Genomic DNA, 22,985 nt, shown 5'->3' on the forward strand with positions numbered 1-22,985 from the left:
AGCAAGTCAGAACTACAGTGCCTTATTGTGACCAGCTCCTGAACACAGCGTGGCCGCTCCCACTAGCTACTCGTACTTGGCGACCTCAGCCAGAAGCCGCCTAACAGCCGAAGCAGCCCCTCCAGAAGCCGGTGGGCATAGACTTGTGGCGGTGATATACCCTGGGACAGGGGAACAATACCTCTGCTCCCGAGCTTCCGTTTCCGGTCCTTCAAGCTCCGCCTCAGCGGAAACGACTCCTTGGGCAGAAAAAGAGGGGTGCAGTGGTTAACGCGCGGACCGCGCATGCGCACCGTGGCGGCTGCAATGGCGCTGCCGTGCTACCTGAATAGGTATCTGCTGCTCATGGCGCAAGAGCACCTGGAGTTCCGCCTGCCGGTGAGCTTGCAGAGCCCTCCACAACTTCCGACCGGAGAGGATGGCGCGGTTGGGGCCGGCGTGCGGGCGGCGGAGTGCCGCGTAGCATGAGCACGCAGGGGTCCAGGGGGGCGTGCTAGTCGGGGATATCACGCTTCCCCAGCCCTGCGGTCCCTGGGACAGGTGCGAGCTCCGCCAAGGGTGTGTGAGAGAGAAGTCTTAGGCACCATTTCTCAGGTTGCTAGCACTTTCATTCATTCCTCTACCCGTGTGCCGGTGAATATGACCGGTCCTCTTCCTCCAGGAGCCCTTCGTTTAGCGGAGAATAGAAATGCTCAGTGCAGTGTTTTAAGTATTAAATATGCTGATCAGACTGTGTGGGGGAGGGTGGTAGGTCGTGGGTGGTAGGGCTTAGTTGATGGAGAAGTTGGGAAAAATATTTTTATTCATTCAAGGAACAGTTTCAGTACCTGTAATTGCGCAGGACGCTGGGGATGTAACTGTGACAAAGAGTTTCTATTTTCAAGGACCGTACGGTTTAAGCAAAAGGGTGAGCAGATGCATAGATACAGCATTACGAAATAACGTTGATAAGGGCAGTGACAGAGAGATGCGCAGGGAAATACGAGAACATGTAAAAGGGAAATCTAATTCACCTGCGGGGGGCGGGGGTGTTAACCTTTGAGATGTTTTCCATGAACAGTAACTAAAGGATGAGTAAGAGTTAGCCAGGCCAAGGAGAGAAATAAGTAAATTAGAATTACAAGTTGTTCTTATTACTGGATTATGGAATATGTAGCAGAGAGTGACAAGAAGAGAACAGGAGAGGTAGAAAGGGGCCAGAAAATCCAGTGCTTTCAGTATCCTGGAGAGGGGTGACAGAACATGGAGACAGCTAGAATGCACACCTGGATTTTTAATGTATTAAAGCGTTTTAAGTAAGGAAGTGAGAGAATCAGATTTTTCTTTTAAAGGCACTTTGGCAGCAACACAGTGGCTTGATATGAAGGAAGTAAATGTAGAATCAGAGACTAGTTAGGGGTCTTTTGGAATAGTTTTGTTAATAGATTAAGAATGCATGAACTAGGTCAAGAGGTAAGAAGATGGGATAGGCTGGGAAAATAGGTGACAAAATGATCAGGGCTTGATGATTGATTGAATGTGGGGGGTATGGGAGGAAGAAGGATCAATCATGGATGAGTCCTGGGAGTGAATATAAGGGTGTCCCCATTTAAAATAGCACAGTCAGGTATCAGCTTTAACTTTTGGTTGTGCTGAATTTAATGTGCTTGTGTAACATCAAGTGGAAGCAGTGAATAGCAGTATGAGTATTCATAGAGCATTATAGAATGATCTGGACTGGTAATACATTTGGAATTCTTCTGCATATGACCCGAACACTAAGAGACAATGAAATTGTTCAGAGAAAATATAGTGTCAAAAGGGTGGTGAGCCACATACAGGTGTTTGGAAATGATATTAAGGAGCAATGAGAAGAGGGGGTCACAAAGATAGGTTTCATAACAGGAAGCGTGTGAGGCCACAGAATACCGGAGGGTAAAGTTTTAGGAATTTTGCTATAGCTGTTGTGTAAAGTTGTTTTTGTGGAGTGGGGGCTAGATTACTTGGTTTAGTAGGCATGAGAAATGAGGAAGGGGAGATAGAGCATTGCTCTTAATTCGAGCGTAATATACCATAGAAAGAGAAAGTAAGAGTTTGGTTAACAGTTTCAGGGACCTAGGGTCAAGGGAGGACCCCCTAACCCCCACCCCCACCCCCCATGCCCTCCCATTGGCTGAAGAGATGGGGGAAAAGGGATATAAAGGCACAGCAGGAGGAGATGTTGGTCTTTCAGTAGAAATGGAGAGTGGGCAGAGGATGAGTGTGGGTAGCTAGCTGCCCCAGGGTCTGTTTTCTAGGTACTGAAGAAGTCAAGGTTATTTCTAGAGAGGATGGGGACAAAGCCATTTTATGGAGGAATTGAGAAAAATAGTATGCTGTGTAACTTTAAATACCTTCGGAAGATCATTAACCCACTCCTTAAAAAAAAAAAAAATCCTCACTGGAGGATACGTTTATTGATTTAGAGAGAGGAAGGGAGGGAGGGAGAGAAAGAGAAAGAGAGACATACCCATTAGTTGCATCCTGTAGACTCCCTGACTAGGGATCTAACCCTCAACCTTAAGTATGTGTCCTGACCCGGAATCGAACCTGCCACCAACTGGTGTATGGGACAGAACTCCAACCAACAAAGCACCCAGCCACTGTATCAACCCACTCTTTTTATTTTTTAATTGTATTATATCTATTTTAATAGACTTTGAGATCCTTGTGTTAAAATATATTCTCTCTATAATATTTTCAATGTAGGAAATAAAGTCTTTGCTTTCACTTTTTGGAGGTCAGTTCACCAATAATCAGGAAACTTATGGAAAGGTAAGCTGAATTTATATTTTTCATTAGATCATTTGTAATATAAATAGAACCTGGGGTTTGAAGAGAACAGCAAATCCTAAATTTATATTTGTGTGGTTACTTGTAGCTCTTCCTAGGAACAGCTGAATGAAAAGAATATTTTGGAAAAAATATTGTGGTTTTGGGGAAATAATTTAGATATATTTCCAGTATTTACTTATCTCATTAGCTTATAAACTTTAACAATTGTGCCATAATTTGCATCTGTTCCTTATTTGAAAAAAGAGCTGGCTTTCTTTGATGAGGTATAATTAGAGTTAGGATTTAGCTGAATTTCAGGCTTATATTGGTATTCCTTTTAAAATTTGAAATTGTGCACGTGTAAGATTATGAATTTATGAATTTCTAGTTTGTATTTGATAGTTTATCAGGGTCTTAGAGAAGTTTGGGAATAGAAAAAGAAAAAAATTATTCATAGTTCTTCCTCCTTGATGATTTATTAATGAGGAATACTGCTTTCCAGTCTTTTTTTATAGACTTTGCCCCTCTCAGTTGTAATGCTACTGATGAACTTCTACAGTCTTTTTCACTTGGTTCTAGTAATATAAGCACACGTTGCTACATAGCCTTCACTACTAGCAAGCTGTATAATATTTTCCATTGATTAGCTCTATTATCATTTATCTAAATATTTCATTCAGACTGCTTTTAAATTTTTCCTAATAATAATAGTACTAGGATGACCATCTTTTTTCCTGTTTGGAGTATTTTGAATTAGTTGTAGGGTACTATAAATACTGAAAGAAGAAAGACTAGGTGTGGCATGGGGCATTTCTTGCAAAAGACGAGAGAAAAGTTCCTGATGTTGGACTTGTACTCCTGAGTGACTTTCACTTATTGAGGAAGGAGGAGAAGAGGGAGAGCATGGATATAATTGGATAAGGATACTGAACTAAGGTCAGGGTCTTGCTAGATTTTGCTGTGTTCTGGAAAAATGCCTGTAATTTGGGTCTTGGGATGGGGGTTGGGGAGAAATCCATGTACCCATAACTTTTTTTCTTAGCTAGAATAAAAAAAATTAATGATAATTTAATAATTTATCCTATTCCATCATAGTTATTTTAGAGCTCTCCCCCACCAACTCAGGTGGCCACAATTACTAGAAAAACAATTCATAGAAATACATTACTTAGACATTAGAAATAAAATAGCTGTATTATAAGGAATGGTTAGCAGCAATAAAAATTTTGAGATTATACTTGGGGATTTTTATACATTAACTATTTTGGTCAAACTACCTAAGAGAGCAACTACAAAATTAAGCTAAATTGTAAATAACCTTCAATCTGATATTTTAATTTATAGTCACTTATAAAAGTGTTCTGATATTATGCTATAATATCCTAACAGAGACCAATTAACATGTTTTTTTTACTATTAGAACAGTTTTAATTGTGGTTAGATCACATATTATCTAAAAGTAGCAAATAGGAATCTTTCCTTACGGACTTCTTGAATAAAAGCATATGAGACCATAAAACCTCTCAGAAGTCGTGTGTTGTTCTTTCTTTCAGTCTCCTTTTTGGATTCTTAGTGTTCCCTCTGAAGATATTGCCAGAAACTTAATGAAACGGACAGTGTGTGCCAAGTAAGAAAAACATATGATAATCTCCTGCATGAGTGTATGCCATCTTCTCATAATTACTCTGTCCTACTTTTTCCTATATTGCCACAAAGTAGAAGGGGTTGCTTGTTTGGAGGTGGAGGGCCAAGGATGTCAGGTTAGCTTGTAGTTACCTGAATTTGCCACTAGATTGGGGTGGGGGAACAGGGGAGTTACCTGCTGAACCAGTGAGAGAATCTCAGTGGTGAAATGCAAAAACACTTATTTTGGAAAATTTTAAAAAAATTTATTTATTAAGCAGGATGTGGTATAAGATGTAAATGCTATGTTATTACATAGGATAAATGCCATGGTGAATTATAACCAAAATATTGAAAATCTAAAAAAGGCTTTTCTTAGAGATGATTTTTAGTTGGATGAGCAAATTGGTGAAGTGTAAGATGGCAAAAAGTGAGGACCGTCATAAAATAAGTTTACTCTTTTAGCTTGTTAGAGAGAGGAATTCTGATTGTCATAATTTGGTGTGGATTAAGTTAATTATGTTGTTCACTGTTTATTCTACTTGAGTGTTTTCTAGAAGTTATCATTGATAATTGCTGTTTTTTCCTTTCCTTTTTTTTTTTTGTAATTGAAAAATTTTCTATCTTTGGGTTTGAAAATTAAACTGTTTTCAATATTCATTTTCAAATTTGACCAATTTATGTTATCTTTTAGTTACTTTTTTTTGGAACATTTTGGCAGATAACTGGATGCCGTATTTCCATAGAAATTATAATGTTTAATGATGCAATGCAAATACGAATTTATATATACCTAGTTTTATTAACATGGTTGGTAATGTTTTATAGCATGGTATGTAATTGCTATGTTATTGAATAGACTATAACCACATATTTAGTTAAATTCATCGTATTGAAAACTAGCCACAGTACTAAACCTAATCTTTTAAACTGAAGCTTGTTATAGGGTATAACTTATGCAATAAAAATGACTAGAAATGGAAACGTAACTAAAAAATACATCCTTAACTTTAGATAAGCATATCAAAAGTTATGGCTTTAAGAGGTGTTTGATTTCCAGATATATTGTTTATTAGGTTTAAAATAAATACTTGTACACTTGCTTCAAAGTTAATATTTTCTGGTGTATATATTTGATAAACGATATAATTAATAATTGTGTACTGGTTATATAATATTATATAATAATTTCCTTGGCTGCTTTTTATTCTCTGTATATTTTGCATAGCTGAGGTTATACCTTAAGTGATAGCTAAGTAAGAGTAGTAGAGGCCTTCTCTATAAATTTAATAGAAAGAAAAGGAGAAATTTATTTTCGAAGGGTAAAATTCACAATCCTAATTGTAGCATTAATTTTTCCAGAACGAAAATAAGTTATCGTAAGCATAGATTAAAATTGACTTAAATATTTTTTTTGTGTGTGGGAGAATAAGTGTTGAAAGTTAATTTTGTTTATTTTTAACATGTAATATTTTGAGCATACCACAAAAAAAGTGAAAAATACAACAAACACTTAGGTATCTACAGTGTTAGATCTCGACATTTTGAGCTACTTGCCACAATTCTTTTTCCTTAAGAAATAATAGATTTTACAGAAACCATTGACGCTCCCTGTGCACCTTTCCCAATTCCATCCTCCTCCTTCCTTCAAAGGATAGTTTCTTAAAGCTTTTTTGTCCAGAAGGTTTTATTCATCGTCGGCGTCGTCGTCGGCAGCCGTCCGTCTCAAGAGACGATGGTGTAGCTTCTTAAGAGTCTATCTGCACCGCCGAGAATGGCTGTGCAGTCCGACTCGGGAGTGACACGGTATCTGTCTCCTCCCGTGTTGAATCGACATCTTGCAATGACACTGGATTGTCCTCTCCAGTGAAGCTGAAGCTACAGAGCCTGGGCAGGGTGATATGGAGGGTCTGCTGTTGCCCATGCAGCAGACCCCCCCTCTCTTCGCAGCTGAAGGGCCCAAGGGAAAGACGGAGTCAATACAGCTTGGCTTCAGGTGCGCCGCAGGAGTTGCCGGTGTTGACTACAACGTCGAACCGCCTTAGGGACTCCGGCTCCGGATTTTCTGTCGGGGTTTACTCCCTTAGCCTTTCCCCTGAAGAGGTATGCCGCAAGGCAGCGGAGGTTTTTTGGAGTCAGAGTTTTCCTTCTCTGATGTGCCCTGACTGGAAGATCGAACCAGCGACACTTAGCTCGCAGGCCGACGCTCAATCCACTGAGCCAAACCAGCCAGAGGCAAGAAGGTTTTATTATACTGCTCTAATTGGTGAAATAGTTTAGATCATCATTGATTTTATATTAGTAAGTTGACATACAGGAGAAATGTGGCAATCTGTGTAAACTTTATATAATCTCTAAAATAGGGATAACAGGGCAATCTTACATATGAAAACTTTTAAGTCATAAAAGTTATTGTTGTAAATTAATATTCCAGTTTTAACTGAAGCTTTTTATTTTGTCTGACTTCTTGTTTTGAACATTTTAAATATAAATTTGTTCATTGTTTATGAATCCTTTCTGTAAAAGAAAAGTGTTATTTCATGTTTTATTCACTAGGTTATCACTACAAGTGTTAGTTTCTGTGTTATACTGTATAATAGTTCATTAGGGTAATTAAGATTTGTGGAACTGTAGGCACTTTTCCTGACTGGCCTGGGATTCCTGTCTTTTTTTCCATTTTTCAGGAGCAGTGGTAAAGAGCATGAGACGAGTCAGATGGCCTGGATTTGAATCCTAGTTGCAATTGCTATATGACCTGAGAGTTACTTAATCTCTTTGTGCCTCAGTTTCCACATTGCTTAAATGGGTGAAAATACCAGCAGCTACTTCATAGGGCTCCTATGAGGAATAAGTGAATAAATATTAAATGACCTTAAAATAGTTCTTGTTCTTTGAGTTATATTGTTAGCTTTTATTATTTTTGCTTTTCAAGGTTTTTCCTTTCCAGAGGTTGAGTTATTTATGCTTTTCTTCAGTGAATGCTTCTAGGAGCTTTTCTTCTTCCTAAACTTCCATGAATACAATGAGCTTTGTTCTTTGTGGCATCCCAGTACATGGAACAATTCCTATCATATAGTAATCCTTAATAAGTATTTATTAAGTGAATGAATTGACCAATCTTAAAATTTTTGAACATTAATAAAAAGGAATTGAATACATGGAATTTTGGGACATCTATTTTGAATAGTCTTGTTGTTGCTTTTTAATCTCCATGTGTTTTGTATAGCTAAGGTTACTCCTTTAGTGATAGCTGTGTCAGAGTAGAATCATTGTAGATGCCCTCTTTCTGTAAATTCAATATGAAGGAAGGGAGGAATTCATTTCCAAAGGATAATCTCAGTTCTAATGGCAGGGTTAGATGCACAAAGGTGTGCTGATGTATAGATTGACTTCTATTACAACTAATTCTAAGAACTCTTTTACTGATTGCAATGCAGTTTTGCTTGTAATTGTTTAAGTATTTCTTGAGATATATGGAAGCCTGAGACTATGTTTTCATACGAGAGTTTTCTGTAATAGTTATGAAGGTAATTGTTAGCTCCTAGATGTTACTAATTACTAGGTAAATATTAATAGTAACATTTTTATCTGGTCGTTTTTGTTTTATAGAAAAGACATTGGGAAAAATTAGATTTCCTGCAGCTTTTCACCCGTTTCACTAAAATAACTTCAGTGATTTTACTATAACATTTGTGTTCCAGTACAAAATATAATGATGAGAAGTTGGAAAAATCTCGACTTATTATAAATTTCTCTCCTTATGTGTAAAGTTCAACTTCTTTGTGTGATTTTGATGTTAAATATATTTGTTTCCAGGATACACATTTCTCATTTACAGCTTAGAGAACATTGGCAGTAGAGTGAGCATAAAAAAATAATGAAGTCATTGTTACATATTACTGTGTTAACTAATTTCTTAACTGAGATTAGTACTAATAATTTATTTCCTAGGTCCATATTTGAACTATGGGGTCATGGAAAATCTCCAGAGGAGCTGTATAATTCTCTTAAAAACTACCCCGTGGAGAAGATGGTGTGTAGTCAAATGTGTTTTTATATAATTTGTCTGCAGCTACCGTAGAATGACTCAGCTTAAAGAATTTATCTGCTTTTATTTTAGGTTCCATTTCTACATTCAGATTCTACATATAAAATAAAGATTCACACATTTAATAAAACATTGACACAAGAGGAAAAAATCAAACGAATAGATGTAAGTGAATTTAGCAAAACCAAAACCTTTGAGATTAATGTAGTCCAGCCCCTGTAGATATATAATAATGCCCAATGTCTGCAAAGTGCTTATTTTGTAGCACATTGTGTGCTAGGCATGCTTCATGTGTTGTCTTATTTAATCCTGTACCAGGCTTATAAGATAGGTATTATTATATAAGTGCTATTTTTCTTTTTAAACTTTATAGAACTTTAGAATTATTTTTATTTTGTAGGCTCTTGAGTTCCTGCCATTTGAAGGAAAAGTAAATTTAAAGAATCCACAACATATATTCTCTGTTTTGGAGGATTATGGTTTGGACCCAAACTGCATTCCTGAGAATCCACATAATATTTATTTTGGTAGATGGGTAAGGAAGTGTTCTTTTTACCTATTTCAGTTTGTTTTCTTTCAAAGCTACATGGTAGGCCTTTTCATTTAACTCTAGATGTAGAAGTTTATAGCAGCTGAAGAATCAGAACTCTATGAATTAAAGTTCATGAAAACTATGTGGTTATGTGTTTTCTTAGGTTTTGTTTGTTTTTCTAGACATTCCTATGACGTGCGAGAGGTTGTCAGACAAGGGCCTAGGTAGGAAGTGCTGTACCTGGAAACATTAACACAAGACGTATCAGAAAGTGAACTGCTCTTTTCATAAAGCTTCAGATTTAATTTGAATTTGTTTTGAAAGTCAAAGTAAATGATAGCACACTAAGAAATAAAATGTCTTTGTCCATAACTACCTTAATCACATTTTTTTTGAAGGCACAAGTTTAGAGCAGTAGTAAGTGGAAAGATGTTTTCATCATAGAGATACTGTAGTGGCTTTATTGTGAATGATTATTTTAAATCTGTTCTGTACAGTTACACTAATTTGAAAAATATCTCTGATCTAGATTGCAGATGGACAAAGAGAACTTATTGAGTCATACAGTGTCAAAAAGAGACACTTTATTGGAAATACAAGCATGGATGCTGGTTTATCATTCATCATGGCCAACCATGGAAAAGTGAAAGAAAATGATATTGTCTTTGATCCATTTGTTGGAACAGGTATTTTTTTTATATAACTTCTAAAACTAATATAGAGATGTTGCTTGTTTATATAAGTCAGATGATAGTAATATTTTTGACAAATGTTTAAATGGACAGAACAGTCTTCTTAATTATCATTAGCAGTGGTTAAGAGGCAACTGCATATTTGTGTAATAGCCAGTATTTAACACTTTTGCCACTTGAAAGATGATGCTGATAGAAATTTGTGTTTTTTTCCCCAAGTAAACCACTAGGGGGAAGCATATCATACATTGCAATATCATACATTATTGAAATGTAAACTTTTCTAGTTAATTTAAATAGGAAAATTCTTGGGAGGGAGAAAGACTTGAGTGACAAAAAAAAAAATGTGTTCATCTGTTAAAATTGATAACCATATACTTAGATGGAGAAACATAGTTAATGTCCTTATCTTTGATTTTGTTTGTGGAGGTTTATAAGCAAGTGTGAAAGTAAGAACAGCAACTGTCAGTGGACTAGAGCCTGGCTTCTGAGGCCGTGATCTGGGTTCTGTACGCACTTGATTGGGTATCCTTGTAATTAAATTTGTGTGGGAGTCCTACAGTTCTAAGTGTACTTCATCTGACTCTGAAGACATGTTCTTGCTTCAACCCATTTTTGCTCGGTTTTGTCCATACCTAGGGAGTACTCATATTTAGGTTTGTCTGGCTAAATTCCTTGTGATTCAGATTATGTGGGAACAGATTAAGCTTGTGGTTGGAGTTTCTCCCTGTAGCCATATTTTCTCATCAGAAACTTCATAAACAGGGATGATGTAATTGCTAACATTTGTTGAATAGTAAACATGTCAGGCACTGTACTCTGCACTCTAATGTTTCTATCTAATTTAATTTTTATAATAACTAACATGAAGATACTTTTAAAAGTCTTTCCGAGGGGATTATGGCACAGAGAGGTTCAGAGACTTGGCCAGGGTTATCCAGTGTATAAATCTCGAGACTCAAACTCAAGCAGCCTACCTCTAGGGCTCATGCTCTTTCTTAGCTGCTGTCTCAGAGCTGCCTCTCTCTGCATTAGGACCTGCCAGCCAGCTCTTAATTACACCATAAGCTAATTTGAGGTCTATGACTGGATGTGATTAGGAAGAAATAGGATCAAAAGTCAAGAGATATCTTACTAATGTAATGATTTTCTGTGTTTGTTGTTGAATTAACCTAGGGAGTCTCTCTTTTCCCATTCCACCATTGTCTGTATATATCCCACCCTCGACGTACTGTATTACCCATTCCATCTATTCTATCCTCTTTATCCTAAGTGCCTTCCCCAACTTTTTGAACTTTTACTGGAAATAAAACCAAACTTACAGAAAAGTTACAAGGATAAAAGTAGAACAAAGAACACCTACATATCCATGATCCAGATTAAACTGTTGTCACATTTGGCCTCATATACTTTATCATTTGTTTTCTTTGTTTATATACATAATGGTTTTTTCTGCACCATTTGAAAGTATTATGTTCATTATGTCACTTTACCCCTCAAATACTTCAATTTGATCTATTTCTTAAGAATAAGGATGTTCTCTTACGTAACCACAGGGCACTTTTGTATTAATTGATCCACTCATGTCCTTTTATACAATCTGATTTTCTTTATAGGCTAGCATCAGGTATTTTGTTGTCAATGTTCCTTTGATTCCTTTGATATGGAGCATATCCAAAGCCTTTTTTTTTTTCTTATATGAAATTTGCACTTTTGAAGAATACTATTCCTCCTACCTTTATTTTTTATCCAGCATGTTCCTCATTTTGGGTTATTTGGTATTCCCGCATGATTAGACTTAGTTTATGCATTCCCAGCTGGGTTATATGCATTAGTGATTTTGTGTCCTTCCCCAGGGCATCCGCATGATCGCTTTCTGCCCCTCATTGGTAATGTTAGTTTTTAGCAGCTGGTAAGATGATATTTGGTTTTTCCACTATTTGATTACTAATTCTTTTCCCTTGCAGTTAATTGGCAATCTTTAGGGAGATACGCTAAGACCACGTTAACATTGTTTGCATCTAAACCCCACCCCCCCTTACTCCTGTTGAGTTGTTGGGTTTAGCATCCTGACGACAGTTGATGATCCTTGCCTGAACCAGTCTTGACTTTGATGGTCACAGCCATGATTTTTCAGCACTCCCTCCACATTTATCAGTTTGCGGTCACTCTCTTGTAACTAAGAGCCCTTTCTCCTCTCCTAGGTATTCACCTCGTATTAATGTGAACTACTGGCTTGCCCTCACTCCGTGGTCTGTAATTCATTCCTTTTAAAGTTATTTTTTTGCTCAGATTATCCCAGATTTGCCTGTTGAGAACTCTTTTGCATTGGATTTGTCTTTGTGAGATGTTCCTATATTCTTCTCCTTTTTTAAAAGCATTTTCTGCTTCCTGGCTCATCTTCTGCCTGCTTGCACCCTGGAATCAGCCACTTCTCCAAGGCACTCCTCTTTCTTTTAGTGGGGATTGGTATTAGAAACCAAGATCTAGGTGCTAGGTATCTTTGTTTCTAACTTTTTCAGCAGATAAGCTAGGAAATAAATGTGTGTATTTACATAATATGTATATAAATGCATATGTAAACATGCACACATTCCTACATACATGTTTGTGCACATAGACATACATATACATATTTTAGAAATTGTGAATTTTTACATATACCACAAATTCAAGTCTATCCTTACAGATTTCTTCCTTGCCTACCCCCATTGCATATTTATATGTAGCTTCATCCACAATGAGAACCCTGGTTCCTAGTAACATCAACACATTTACTCTTTTAAAATAGTTTCAAAATTGCTTTCCTCATACCACTAAAAAATCCTATTAGAAAAAAAGTTTTCAGGATATGTATTCAATCTTCTACTCTGTGTAATGGTCAGTAAAGTCAAAAATTGTGCTTGCTTCTTTTTCCCCTTCATTTAAAGTTGAGTTTATTAGTTTGCCCTCAGTTTTAGATTTTTACCCTTTTCATCCTTGTTGGTTTTCTTTTATTTTTAAATATGTAGAAGATTAATTTGCTTCCAAAATCAGAACCATGCAAGAAGGTATACACAGAGAAGTATTTCTCCCGTTCATCTTACTTCCCCATCCATTGCTGGTAACCAACTTTTTGGTTTGCTAATTGATTCTTCTTGTGTGTGTGTTTTTTTTTGAAATGATAAGCAGATATATGTACATTTTATTTCCAGTTCTTTCTTACACAAGAGATATCATATTACATATGTTGTTCTTAAATTTGCTTTTTGTGTTTAACAGTATTTTCTGGAAATCACTTCCTATTTGTTCATAGACATTTTCTTCATTATTTCTTTTCCTACCCCATCCCCCACCCCCCTCCTCTCTGATCATCAGTTTGTTCTCTGTATCTTTTGTTCTTTTTTATAATTGTACTCTGTGGGTGTATGTACTATAATTTACTCACATAGTTTTCTGTACTTGGACGTGGATAGTTTCCAGTACTTTGCAGGAAGAATTAATGTTTGCAGTGAATAATCTTATTCACTTATAGTTTTATAATGTTGGAGATATATCTCTAGAGTAAATTTCTAGAAGTTGGTTTGCAGGGTTGAAGAGTATATGCATATATCGTTTTGCTAAATATTGCTAAATTACTCTCCATGGTACTGTTCTACATTCTTGCCAGCAATATATGAGAGTCCCTGTTCCCTTGCAGCCTCACCAGCAGAGTATACTATGAAGCTTTTGAAATTTGCCATTCCATTGAAATTTTAACATAAGAGAATGTTAGCTTAATGTAGTGCTACTTTGTATTTCTCTTATTATGAGTGAAGTCTAATAAGTTTTCACATTTTATAAGGGCCATTCTTATAACTTTTTTGAATTATCTTTCATGTCTTTTGCCCATTTTGTTGGTAGACATTTTGGTCTCAGTTTTAAAGGTACTATATGTTGGGAACATTAACCCTCACTTTGCATATATATACACATATATATGTATATCAAATTTTATATTATATACATAGAAAATATTTTCTTCCATTTTCCTTTTTTTTTTTTTTTTTTTGATTTAACATGTAATTGATTTTTGCCATGCAAAGTGTTTTTCTACATCCAGTTTATAGAGAAATGAAGCTATGTGTTTGGCTGGTCGTTTGGTAGTCTTAATTTTTCCTTTTTTAAAATTTTATTTTATTTTTCAAAGATTTTATTTAATTTTTTAGAGGAGATGGGAGGGAGAGAGAGAGGGTGAGAAACATCGATTGGTTGTCTGTCACACTCCCCCAACCAGACATATGTCCTGACCAGGAATCGAACTGGTGACCTTTTGGTTTGCAGGCTGGTGCTCAACCCACTGAGCCACACTAGCGAGGGTTTAAATTCTCCTTTTAGATCTCTGGTCCATTTTGAGTTTATTTTCTGTGCAATGTGAGGAATAGATCTAATTTATCTTTTTCCTAATGCTAAATCCTTTATTAATCTTAATCTTGTTCCTTAATCTTATTCTTAGACTTATAAGAACTTTTTCTGTGAGGTGAGAATAATTCTTTGAGATACATACATGTATATGATGTTTAATATGCACACATACACATAGGGCAGACCATAAAGTTTAAAAATAGAGTTCCCAGTAGAAGTAAATTTTTCTTCCCTTCCTGCAGATTAGGCTGGGTATTTTGTGAAATGCTAACTCCCACAACAAGCAAGGTCTTCACTACGTTTACTTTGGTAAGAGGTGAGGAGACCTGCCCCTAAACTCAGATAGGGCAGCTCCTAAAAGTGGGTAGCATATCTTGGTCATTTGACTGTATGTATATGTAGGACAGTTAATGGAAAATTGCAAGAGGAAGATCTTTACAAAGATGCTGCTGAAATACATTTTATAATTTGTGTTTGTATTTAGGCATTAGCTAGTTTGGGTGCTTTTGTGTTGAAACTGGTAATAGCGAATAGTTGTGAAGACAGAGTTCTTAAGCACAGCTGTCCTCTTTCTTGGGCCTTCGCCTCATTGACAGGTAGTACTTTCTGAAGGATTAGAGAAATAAGAAGCCCTGTGCGCCTCTCCATGGCCACAGTTTTTCACTAAGCATTTGATGTTATTTTTTTTCTTGTTTTTTTTTTTTTTAGTATTTTTTAAAAAATTCAAGCCTATCCTATCCCTCTTTCATTTTAAAAGTACAAAATTGACATATATTAGTTTCCTAAATGCTTTACCCACTGACTACTTATGACCTGTGATTTTTCTCAGGAGTATAGACTAAGGTAGAAAGAAAGCTTTTGGGGAACTGAAAGCAGAGATGTAATCTTTTCCCGCCCAAACACCTTTTCTTTTTCTGTTAGTCTGCTACATTATCTAGAAGGACATTACAGGCTGCAGAAACACACTTTTCTTTCCACCTTAGCAAAGACGGTGATTCTCATTTTAGTAAGATTTAAGTTGTGTGTACCCACTTTCCTGAAGGGGAAGATGCATAACATTGGGTCAGTTCTCAGTGGTTAGGAAGTACTTTTGTTCTAAGATGAGCATGGCTAAAGGAATGATCAGCACGAATGTGCTGAACTCATACAAAGGCACAGGCCTGCTTGTGATATGATACAAGACTTGTGAGTAGTATACAGCTCTCGCAGCTTTAGTTTCTTTATTTTGTTTAGTAACAAATTTTACTTTTGTGTGTCTAATTGGTTAGCTAATGCATATTTACTTCAGTGGCTGCTGACCCCAAAGGGGACAATAGGGCATAACTACCATAAGAGCCGATAGAGTTAGTTTTAAATCCTTACTCTTGTCAGTTACTGTGTGACCTTGGACAAAATTCTGAACTTGTTTGGGCCTCACTGCTATCATTTGTAATATGATAATAAGTAACACATTGTGAGGATAAAGTGAGGTACTATATGTATGAAATTCTTAGGAAGTTGCTTGATGTATGGTAGACATTTAATGAACTGTGCCGGTTGTCATTGTAATTATTATTTTGTTAAGAACTAAAATGCCTTTTTGGTGAAAGATGTTAGATGTAGCCAGTATTTAATGGTGATGATAAATAATTGGGCCATGAGCTTATTTTATAGTCCCTTCTTTGGCTAATTTCCAAGATATTCATAATTTGCAACTGTTGGCAAATTATGACAGCAAGCAAGGAAACCGAGGGTTAAAATTTTATTCTTTGTATGTAATAAAAGTAATTGGTACACCTGTCTGCCGGTGTAGGTGGTTATGGTATGATTTTATGATGGAACTCTGCAGCCATAGCTCTTGATTCCTTTTCGCCTTCCCCTCTCACAAGTGAACCAGCTTTTTTAGTAATAGAGAATACTCCCGGGAGACTGCTTTGTTCTCCTTGGCCTCTTCTGCCTTCAGATTGCCCAGAGGTGTAGCTCCTTTTGAAATTTTATCATTGCAAAATGATGGACACAAGAGCCAGGTGTTGGGGAACTGTACTGGTTCTGGAAGGAGACTACGTGGGGGGGGGGGGGGGGAGAAAGCAAGGAAAGAGATAAATCAACCTCTGTAGGTGTGTGTAATGTATAGTCTCTGCTTCCCATTTTGTCCACGCCTCTTTGTAGTTTCCTTTTCCTGAGTTTTGTAGTTTATCTATTTATTAAAGTTCCTATATTCTAGTAATGTCCTTTCACTTAGGCTGCTAGTTTAATTTATTTGAGTTTTTTAAGGATAAAATATATTGATCTCTATTTTTCTCCTTTTTTCCTTTTTTCCAGCAAAACCAAAGTCTCTCATTTTCACACTTCTGTGAAATTTTCCACTTAACTCTCTTAAGATGAAAATCATAAATTAATTTATCTTATATAAATTATACTTATTGTGTCCCTTTGCCTATATGACATTACCCTAACCTTAAAGTGGTTACTATTTAAAAAATTAGAAATTGAAGCACTGTGTTTGAGGTATTTTTACATTTGATAGTGGGATATCAGGTGAGTCACATTACCTGCCCCCTCAACACTTCACCCCTCTTTTTGTCACCTCTTCTCCCACCAGCAAGCTTCCAGGAAACTCCAGCTGAGGTATAACTAAATGCAAAAAACTCTTCAATTTAATGGAAAAATCAGCTAGGTGATTGACAGTGATTACCCAGAGACCAGTTCAGAGAAGCTAATTTATAATGATTTTCTTTAAAACTTTAAGAGCTTAAAGGGCACCACGTTAACTAACAGATGCAGTCTAACAGATTATTCATCTCCTTTCAGCAGTGTACACTAAATTGGGTCTTCTCAAAACTCCCTCTAACCAAATGGATAAGGTTGTGTGTAAGGAAGCACAGGAAAGCTTTTCTGTTCCCCTTGACAACTAGTTCTTCTAGGTGAGTATCTGCCTTAATTGGCAGAACTGTAGTAATTCCTCTTAATTTGGGTGAAGTGTTTTCTGAGTATTTCAGGTCATCATATACAATACTTTTCCCAAATAGGGAGTGTTCCATTCGTGGAGTAAGAATTAGGTCTGACTTACCTTACCTCTCACACAAATGCTTTTGTAATTAGTATGTGGAAACCTAGGTTTTGGTTTTGGCTGTACTTTCAGTCCTGCATTTCTCTTCTTCATGGACTCCAATAGAAAGTAGTCAGTTATAATATTTTTCATGAGAAAAGTATTTGTAAGTACATGTTTCCAGACTATGTTTTAAATGGCTATGGGAGGAACACTATCCATTTATAAATCTTCACCCTCTGGAGGCACTACCCATTCTTAATTTTAGAGATTACATTTCAGAAGGATATAAGGGAAATAGACCTAGTTATTTTCCCTTATCCAAGTTTGTGCACAGTCTAAGAATATAGTTCTGACTTCAGTTTGACTGACAGACCTTTCTATAGAATAGCTAATAGGACTTGTCCAAACAGTAAGAGTGTTATAATTTGGATGATTAAAAAAAGTGAAGTTTAATGAAAGTAAAACTATTAAAATATTTAACTTAATGAATTTTTAAAAACAACTTAAAAATAGTATTACCTTTCTTTTTGGAGGATTTCATTAATTTTTTAACCTTTATTAGGATTTTTCTTTATATGTGAGCTAGTCACAACCAGGTTACTTAGTCCAGTCAAATTGTATTGGGACATTTGTTCTCACATTGATCATAGCACTAAGTAAACAGAAAAGTCATTGTATTAATTGCTTTTTTGTATGTTTCATAATGGTTATTCAGAAATTCATATTTACAGTTTTAAAACAAGATCATTGCATCACTGGTTATAGAAATAATTATTTCTTATCCTAATATTTTAATTATTGTAAGGATTAATTGTCTTACATATTAATTATGCTCTCCTAAGTTATTTGAAACTCCGCGATTTCAATGGGAATTGAGCTCAGTTGTCAGACTTTATTTATTGCCAGCTCTGTGTGGCAGCTTTATATGCTCACTTGTAAAAAAGGAGTAACATGCTTTGTATAGATCTTTCACAGTAGATGAAAATATTGTCTAAATATACATTATTTTGAACTCCCACAAGATCATTTTCTGTAAGTATTGCTGTTTAAAATAATGATGTCAAGTAATATATTGATTACTTGCTTTGTGACCAATGTAGTGAGCAATAGCTTGGGGTTTTTTTTTTTTTTTTTTTTTAGTTTTGAGGCCTGCTAAATATGGCCAGGACCAGTGTAATAGGGTACTCTGCCTGCAGCTGGTTTGTGAGACTCTGGATCAGATTAAATTGGGAAAGAAACAAGAGTCTGGGACTTTCTGCTTAACAGATTCTAATGGTGTGGTTTTTTTCAGGTGGCCTGCTGGTAGCATCTGCTCATTTTGGTGCATATGTATGTGGGACAGACATAGACTACAACACAGTCCATGGCTTGGGTGAGTAGTGGTTCTAGATAGTGTTACAGCCTTTGCTCTTGTACCAAATGGGCCTTTAAAATAATTAGTTTTACATTATACATCTATTTTTCATGTTAAGATACAGACTTGTGATGTAATATAGTTTTATTTATCTTCACAACAATAAGACTTCATGGGGATCTGCTTTTTATGACATAATCCAGTGTGCAAAATGATCTCCTGGAGGAACACAGCGATGAATAAGAAACAACCCTCCCTGAAGAGGTATTATGGTCTTAGTAAGAGAGATTTTTAAAAAATAGGCAAACTGTAAGGTCATGAACTTCAGTGTTAGAAGAGAAGAAGTAGGAGAGAGGGACTAGCCATTTTGCAATTAGCATGTCTGTGTTAATAAAACACAGTTTCTATTTAAAGATTGCTTGCTTTTGAGAGAATTTTGGAAAATAGTTTAAAATCTGGAAGCTTTGCTGATGATGTGTTATTCAATGGAATTGAATCAGACTGAGAAAATAATTCCTTATAGCTGAATTGCATTAAAAATGCCAGGTTTCATTGATCATTTTGAAAATGTATGTATCTAGTTACATTATTTTAAGTAGAATCAACCCTTAAAATACTCTTTTCTTTTTCTTAGTGTAAATTATTATATAGGTAATAACTTATTATACTTTATTTTCTTTTGCAGAAGCAATTTGATATATTGTACTTGGTGACCTGTCTTTTTTCCTGTCTTAATTATAAAGAATTTAGTAATACTTGTCATAAGGAAAATGAGTTATATTTTATCAAGTTCCCCTAAATAGGCTAACCAGAAAAAGATATTCTTTGTCTGCAATATGTTATAGAGCACAAAGTGCTGAGAAGAATTATTCCAGTTTTCCTTTAGTAGAAGTTGTATGTTTGCTTTAAGGAAATTGTCATGTATAATTTATTTGAATTTTTATTTATGGAAGTTGTGTTTAAAAGTTATGTTGTGACCTTTCAGTGTACTTGGGTAGAATTCTGATGGATGTATAGTTTCCTTTGAGCTTATCCAACGTGCTGTTAGAGATGTCCTCTTGGCTTCTGATCTCTTACTGTATTCAAATGTTCTTCTATTTTTAAAAATACAAAGCCTTTTTTATCAATCCTATAGTGGCCTTGTAGCTACCATTTTGTTTTCCTCCTTTGCCAAAATACTTCTTGGAAAACCAGTATTTGTGATCTCCTCTTCATCTCTCACTCTTTGGTTGCCCGTAATTGGCCAGCTTTCGTGCCCACCGAAAGCTCTAAGGCCACAGATGCACAGCATTGGTGGTGTTGACCTTCATGAAGCCTCCCGTGGTTTCTGAGGCAGTGGTCTCATCTTACTTCTTCGATTGTTCCGCCCTGTAGTTTCCTCTGTCTTGTGTTTAGATGTTGCTTTTCTCTGGGCATCTCTCTGCCCCTGTCAGTACCTGCTGTGCTGAGTCATGTATTTCTTCTCCTTTTGACTTTTAAGTTTTGTTTTTATTGTGAAGTAGATAATAATACAGAAGAGTGTATAAAAATTGAAGAATTGTAGAACAAACACTTATGTAACTGCCACCTATGTTAAAAATGTCATTTATTCTAATGGACTTAACTTGCTTATATGCTGATGTCTCCTATGTGTATATATTCTGACCTCCAACTACCTGCTGAGTATCTCTTTTGAATGTTTTGTGGGTGCCTGACAAGCAAGATTGATGTATCTCAAATGAATCTCATTTTTTTCCCTAAGCTTGGTTTCTCCCATCGTAATTGATGGTATTATCACCCACTTTTGAACTTCTTCCTTCAACCCCTACTTGTAACTTCATCTGTGATGTCTCCATTTGGTTTCCCCTCTTCATGGTCCCAGCTCCTCCATTGCCCAAATTAGCTCTCTTAATTTCTGTTCCATTTATCTGAATCATCACTGTTCTTATACGGGACTGTTTACTGCTGGGAGAAAGGGACCATGTTCTAGTCAACTCTGTATCTTACTAGTATGTGCCTTGAACTCAGTAAGTATTAAATGAGTGTTTTAAGGAAGTTTTACTTGAGAAGTGACAGAAAATATCAGACATCAATATATTTACTATTCAAAATATATTTTTATAATAAGTTGAAATAAAAATAATCATTTGTTTGTAGAAATAGAATTAAGATTTTAAGTGAAAACAAGTTTGCCCTGCTTGTGGGTAGCTTAGTTGGTAGCATTGTCCCAATATGACAAGTTTGTGGGTTAGATTGCTGGTCAGGGCACATACAAGAAGCAACCAATGAATGCATAAACCACTGGAACAACAAATTGATGTTTCCCTCTCTCTCTCTCTTTCTTTTTCTCACTCTCTCAAATCCATAAATAAGAAAAAATTAAGCGAAAGCAAGCTTTATTGAATATTTGAGTAAACATAGGTTTAGATGAGTTATACATTACTTTTAGCTAAATGACAAGAAATGAGAATGCCTGTTTGATTTAGTACTTCCTATCTCCCTCTTTCCTTCTCTTCAGGAAAGGCTAGTAGGAAAAACCAGAAATGGAGAGGACCAGATGAAAACATTAGGGCCAATCTTCGTCAGTATGGTTTAGAGAAGTATTACCTTGATGTCCTGGTTTCAGATGCATCTAAACCTTCCTGGAGGAAGGGCACATATTTTGATGTCATCATCACTGATCGTAAGTTTGTTTTTATACATAAGTAGGAGTAGGATTAGTTTCCTAAAGTCATTCACATTTAAAATAGAAAATATATCAAAACACACACCAATAATGCCAACTTGTACTAGTATTCCCCCACCCCTGACTTCTTAACATAGTGAAAAATTTATGAATATAGGGTAGATTACCAATTTAAGTAGTTAAGAGTTTCTTTAGTTTTCTTAAACTATATAGATTAACTTGTCATCCCTTTTTCTCTTCAACTTATTTTTTGAAGCATATATCTGTTTTTATGTTTGTTTTACATTTGACTATAATTGGTTATTAGTATACCCATTGGAACCCAAATTTCATTTGCAATTAGGGTATTAGATTTTGAAGAAGAGAGTTTCATCTATTACATTTTTCCATGTGTAAGCTTTTGTATTTTTTTTTAGTAGAGCCTGTTCTCACCTGCATCTCCTTCCCAGAATTATAAGAAATTTGAAATTCTGTGAACCACTGGGCTTACAAACCCACAGAGCTTCAGGAATGTGCCTGAGAATTGTTTTCCCATGCTTCATGAGTTCTTGGGCTCTTCAGGCATCCCTTATAGGAACAGATCTGTCTTTTCTAAAGTATTTGGCCAGAAATCTGTAAATAATAGCAAGTGTACCACCCTTTCATCTCAGCCCACTTTAGTTTTTTGGTAACTTAGATGGTTTCAAATCTTACAAAAAATGTTTCAAGGCTTTATAATGTCTGTATGAATATACTTTATGAAAACTGGGCGACTGTTTAATTAACAATCTGTTATTTACTCTCATTTTGTATATTTACATAAAATATAATTTTTTTCTCTGATCAACTGAGAGTAAATTACATACATTGTGGCCCTTTACCCCTGTACTTCAGTGTGTGTTTCCTAAAAATAGGGTCATCTCTTAGATAGCCAAAGTACAGGTACTGATTTCAATAAATGAGTACAATAGTTTAGTCTACAGTTTGTCTTCCACTTTTGTCAATTAACCCAATAATATCATGTATAGTATTATTTCCCCTCCAGTAAAGTATCTAGTCTAGTGTCAAGTGTTGTATTTAGTAATCATCTCTTCTGGGCATCCTTTACTTTGTAACACTTTCCCAGCCTTTCTCTGGCTTTATGACTCTGGCATTTTTGGGGAACACAATGTCCTGCCTGCCCTCACAAATCTTTTAAATAAAGCGTTACTCATGTTACACATTCTCAGCTTGAATGTTGCATAGGTGATGTGTGTCCTCGGAATTTCACAACTGGAGGCACATATGTCCATCTGCCCCTCATTGGGGATTAGGTGGCTTTGACTATCTGTGTTACCTATGTTTTCTGTCTAGCTCCGTATGGTATCAGAGAATCTACGAGAAGAACAGGTTCACAGAAGGAAATACCAAAGGGGATAGAAAAATGGTAAGTGAAAGCTCAATATGATGTGTTACTACTTTGAGAAGAAACATGTTACTTCTTTTAATTAACTCAGTTTAACAGCCTTAAAGTTTTTCACTGATTTTGAAATTTTGTTTTCTTTGTCTAGTCCAGAAAGCCATGTTCCGGTTTCCTTGAGTTATCGTCTGAGTGATATGTTTTTTGACCTGTTAAACTTTGCAGCTGAGACCCTCGTATTAGGTGGAAGACTAGTCTATTGGTTACCAGTGTACACACCAGAGTATGTAACATTAAATAATTTTATTTTTAGTTTCATTTTTCTATGGTGTTTGTATATCTAGAATAATTTTTTTCCTAATTATATTCAGGATAAATATCTGTAGCTAATGGATATGATAATCTTTGTTTCCCTACATATGTGTATAAAACAAGCCCCTTTCTCTTATTGATTTAATTACTTTGACCTTTTTATTTTATGTCAGG

At 35.8% G+C, this 22,985-nt stretch overlaps 1 protein-coding gene across 1 annotated transcript in view; it reads left to right on the forward strand.

Annotated features, from left to right (window-relative positions):
- Positions 1-272: 272 nt before the first annotated feature.
- The window catches only part of TRMT11 (tRNA methyltransferase 11), a 49,181-nt gene continuing 26,468 nt past the window's right edge, over positions 273-22,985 (forward strand). The window contains exons 1-11 of the mRNA XM_090280639.1: positions 273-378; positions 2,728-2,793; positions 4,347-4,420; positions 8,368-8,449; positions 8,537-8,629; positions 8,865-8,999; positions 9,526-9,682; positions 18,394-18,474; positions 20,954-21,118; positions 22,454-22,526; positions 22,651-22,782. Coding sequence (XP_090136765.1) covers positions 286-378; positions 2,728-2,793; positions 4,347-4,420; positions 8,368-8,449; positions 8,537-8,629; positions 8,865-8,999; positions 9,526-9,682; positions 18,394-18,474; positions 20,954-21,118; positions 22,454-22,526; positions 22,651-22,782 — 1,151 coding nt within the window. The 5' untranslated portion in view covers positions 273-285. The remainder of the gene's footprint in view (positions 379-2,727; positions 2,794-4,346; positions 4,421-8,367; positions 8,450-8,536; positions 8,630-8,864; positions 9,000-9,525; positions 9,683-18,393; positions 18,475-20,953; positions 21,119-22,453; positions 22,527-22,650; positions 22,783-22,985) is intronic.

Source organism: Furipterus horrens, unplaced genomic scaffold, assembly GCF_987537825.1.
Source record: "Furipterus horrens unplaced genomic scaffold, mFurHor1.1.pri manual_scaffold_6, whole genome shotgun sequence".
NCBI lineage: Eukaryota > Metazoa > Chordata > Mammalia > Chiroptera > Furipteridae > Furipterus > Furipterus horrens.